This window comes from Nelumbo nucifera, chromosome 2 (assembly GCF_055504915.1).
Source record: "Nelumbo nucifera cultivar China Antique chromosome 2, China Antique-T2T, whole genome shotgun sequence".
Lineage (NCBI taxonomy): Eukaryota > Viridiplantae > Streptophyta > Magnoliopsida > Proteales > Nelumbonaceae > Nelumbo > Nelumbo nucifera.
Window position 1 is genome coordinate 93,580,544 of NC_142650.1, and position 4,375 is coordinate 93,584,918.

Below are 4,375 nucleotides of genomic sequence, written 5' to 3' on the forward strand. Positions count from 1 at the left end.
GTCAAGATTTGATCTTGACATCAGTTCTTGGTGGAAGAATTGATAGGAAGTTGTGCTCACGTGCCATCATGCTGTTTCTTGCGAAGGACAGAGTTCTTGGAGAAGAACACTGTTGATTCTGCTCCATCCTGCACTGCGCCATCTTCAGTGGGAGCAGTCTTTGGATCCTTCCTTGGGTGTGAACACCTTCATTGGGGGATATTATTTCTCTGTATCAGGTATAATTCTCTCCTACTCCTTTTGGTTCAAATCTGGTTCAGTTTATGATTCAAGAATGATCATTGAAAAATATGATTTTCTAAACAGGGAATGCGATTCCCAATTGAAGGGAGAGAAAAATTTTTGAAATTCGCCCCCTTATTCCGCAATCTTTGGGCGTCCATGTGATGGATCTCTCATCCTTTCAGAACTACCCCCGTGACAACCTGACACCTCATGACAATTAAGTGCAGCCTCTTGACAACCAGGCAGCTCACCACCAGGGAGCTCCACTTCAGCCCTTGAGTCACAGGCCACTTGGGGGCAGATGTCACTGACGAGGTACTTAACCAAAAATCGGTACATCACAAAATTACTGATACGTGACCAGAATTGATTACATCAGTTAGGTTTTAGTAAATACATAAACTAAATGTGCATTTAATTAAAGGGATTTTTAATGTTCAGTCCACCTCAGAATTGGGAAATTATTTTCCCAAATGTATTTATGACTAGCCCCCCTATAAACACCATCCCCTTGAATTTGGCATCTTTCCCCTCAATATTCATCCAAACTGTACAATTGAATTATGAATTTTGAGGTGGAGTGAACGATAAAAACACCTTAATTTAAATGGCCCACAGTCAATTAAGGGCATAGGTGTCCCTCTAAACACCCTGCTAAATACAAAGTCATTCTGAATTTATTTCATCATTAGTCATAAAATTAGAAAAGCTTGAGGTAGATATATAGCACTATACTTTTCCATTATTAGACACTTAAATCTACTTTTGATGCAGGAGGTAGCTAAATAACTAATTATTTTCACATGCATTTCTTAAGAAACAAAAAATTATAAACTACCTACATGCTTTAGTAGTATAACCAACAAAAACTCAGTGGTCGGTCTAGTGAATAGGCAACCACTTAAGTTTTTTTTTTCCCAATAAAGACGGAACCGCTTAAGGTTTTTTTTTTTCCAATAAAGACGGAACCACTTAAGTTTTTATCAAGATTTCTACCTCACCACTCTTCAGATGCACACACATCAGGCATGCATGCAGTTATGCTCATGTGCATATGCAAAGATTTGTGTGTGATTAGAGATGTTTAAACAAAGATAACACATGGGCTTATAGTTGCAGTACAATCTTCTATTTCTTCTTTGGTTCTCTTATTTCTATTATTCTTAACTGCTTAACTTCAGTGGATCATGTAGGTGTTGGTTTAGGTGTATTGTTACTTCTTGCTAGTTATTGGTTGTATTGTGTTTTGAAGAAAAAACAATTAAAGAGACATAAAGAAAATTTCTACAAAAGAAAAGGTGGCTTGTTATTAGAACAACAAATTTCATCAAAAGAAGGAAGTGTAGAGAAAATAAAAGTTTTCATAGCCGAAGAATTACCAAAGGCAACTGATCAATATAATGAAAATCGAGTTCTTGGTAAAGGAGGACAAGGTACAACTTATAAAGGTATGCTATCAGATGGAAGAATTGTGGTAATCAAGAAATCCAAAATAGTAGATGAAAGTCAGCTTGAACAATTCGTTAATGAGGTTGTCATATTTTCTCAAATCAACTATAGGAATGTGGTTAAATTGTTGGGCTACTGTTTAGAGATAGAAATTCCTTTACTAGTTTATGAATTCATCTCTGGTGGAATTCTTTTCTTCAATATTCATCATCAAAATGAGGATTTTTCATTATCATGAGACAACCGTTTAAGAATTGCTACAGAAGTTGCAGGAGCAATTGCTTACTTACATTCAGCAGCTTCCATACCAATTTCCCATAGAGACATCAAGTCTTCAAATATCCTCCTAGATGACAAAGGTAGTGCTAAGGTGTCTGATTTTGGGACTTCAATGTCAATTGCAATTGATAAAACTCCCTTAACCACTATGGCACCGGGGACCTTTGGATACATGGACCCTGGACCTTTGGATAAATGGACCCTGAATATTTTCAGTTAAGTCAATTCACGGAAAAGAGTGGTGTTTATAGCTATGGGGTTGTTCTTGTGGAGCTCCTAACAGGGGAAAAGCCAATTTCTTCTACAAGATCATTAGAAGTGAGAAACTTAGTGGCATATTTCAATACTGCAATAATGGAGAATCATCTTTTTGAAATTCTTGATGCTGAAGTCCTAAAAGATGATAAAGAATATGAACTTCAGGAGGTCTCTAACATTGCAAAGAGATGTTTGAGTTTAAATGGAAAGAAAAGGTCAACAGTGAAAGAGGTTGCATCGGAACTTGAGGGATTGAGGGGGTTTGAAGGATATTCTCATGTTCAACAAAACATTCAAGAAGTGGAGTGCATCATAGATAAACCAGTGGGTCTTGGGGATACAAGTTCAACAGGGTGCGTAAGCATGGAGAACAGTTTGAAGAGACAACTTGACAAACAATCATTTTTGCACAATCCTTCCTCTTAGTCATCTTACTTAGAGTCTAAGATGTAGGTATAAAATGTTTTCAACTTTAGTTGTTACAATCTAACAGGGTCCGTATAATGTTTTGGATCCATCTTGCAAGGTTTTCATGCTTATGTGTACTAATATGTATTCGCTGCTTCACCAGAACTCTGTTTTACATAAGCCATTTTGTTCATTAGTTATATGATCCATATTCTAGTATTGGCATATTTAGTTCATGAATAGAATCTTAGAAGAATGATATTGTAGCTTATAGTTTATATAGTATTATCCAAGATGGATTTATAATTAGTAAAATTATGGAAAAGGAAAGTTGACTGTTGGCTTCTTTTTGTTGACATGGTACATGTAATTTGACAAATAAACTCTAGAGGGTGAACTTCACCCCATTGTCTGGCCCCTTGCACCAATAAGAGAAAGGGAAGGGAGGAAACAGTAGTGATATACGATGAATTATGAGCAATATGTATGAAAAGAACAAAAATCAAGAGGGAAAAGAGGAAGTAGAACTCTCCCTTGGTCACTCTGCATCACTCTAAATAGTAAATACAGAGACTTTGGACCTGTGGACCTTATATGTACTCTGCTCTGCTCTGTTTTAAGCCCCAATTCCCCGTTAATATACAATACCAAATGGGAAACAAATATTAAAAACCAATTGTCTGAATTTGAATGCGATTCGAATTTGATCAGGAAGCAGTGATGCAATACAATATCAAAGCCATTCATTTTAAGTTCCATACAAATAATTTCTCATTCATTTTGTTCATGAAATACAATATCAAAGCCATTTTTTTGTTTATTTTGTTCAAAGATTTTTTTTTTCCGTTGAAGCCCGAAAGGCAATTTTCTTCCATTCATTTATTTTGCTTCAAACTACTACACAACAGGGGTAGCCTGTCCCTCATAGTAGGGGTGACCATGGGCTGGGCCAGCCGGACTAGGTCATTTTCTTAATTTACAAATGCTCAGAATACAAATAAGGCAGAACACCATGGACTAGGTCATGGGCTGGGCCAGTCGGCCTACTCACTGCATGGACCGGTTTGCCCAACGACCCTAAACCGGAAGCAGTGTAGAGCCATCCTAGCACCCATCTCGCATATGGACACGGCACAGAGACCTGTCCCGCATATGGCCCTGACCAGGAGCCATCTCGATCACGGTCCTGACCTATCAGTTGGGGGCACCCGTGGTGCATACGGCCTGCCCCCGGTGCGGGAATCTGTCCCCCACACGGTTCACAGGTCATACCTATCCTACGTACGGCCAACACACGACCACCCATCACCAAGTATCATCCTCTACAGTCATCCGTCGAGGCCAATGCCTTGCAGGGGTTCGCCATGGCCCTAACAGCGTACAGGGCAGGGGGCAGCCTCACACCCGCATCCAGCACGGAACTGAACTTGCAGAAGTCAAGGCTAAGGCCTCCGCACGATGAAAACAGTCCTCGGAAGTAAGAGTGAAGACCAAGTTGACGCCACCACAATCAAATACTAAGTGTATCCTCACTGAAGAAGTCCCATCAGTGCCTCCCGGAGAAGACAACACACTCTCTTAGGCCAAGCATAGACCTCCACCATGGCACGGGCACATGTGGAGGAACGCGGCGCGCAGAAAGGACCCAATGGGGGAGCGTGCACAGAGCAGAGGCTGGTGCGCGACATGGAGCCAATAGCGTGGCCGCGCACAACGGCCTCATGACTGTAGCACCCTCGAGATTGGACCGCATCTT

General features: G+C 40.1%; 1 protein-coding gene across 1 annotated transcript; it reads left to right on the forward strand.

Annotated features, from left to right (window-relative positions):
* Positions 1-2,148: 2,148 nt before the first annotated feature.
* Positions 2,149-2,637, forward strand: LOC148802529 (wall-associated receptor kinase-like 10). The gene has a single exon (XM_088897919.1). It carries the CDS (start codon positions 2,149-2,151, stop codon positions 2,635-2,637), a length of 489 nt encoding a protein of 162 aa, XP_088754045.1.
* Positions 2,638-4,375: the final 1,738 nt, after the last annotated feature.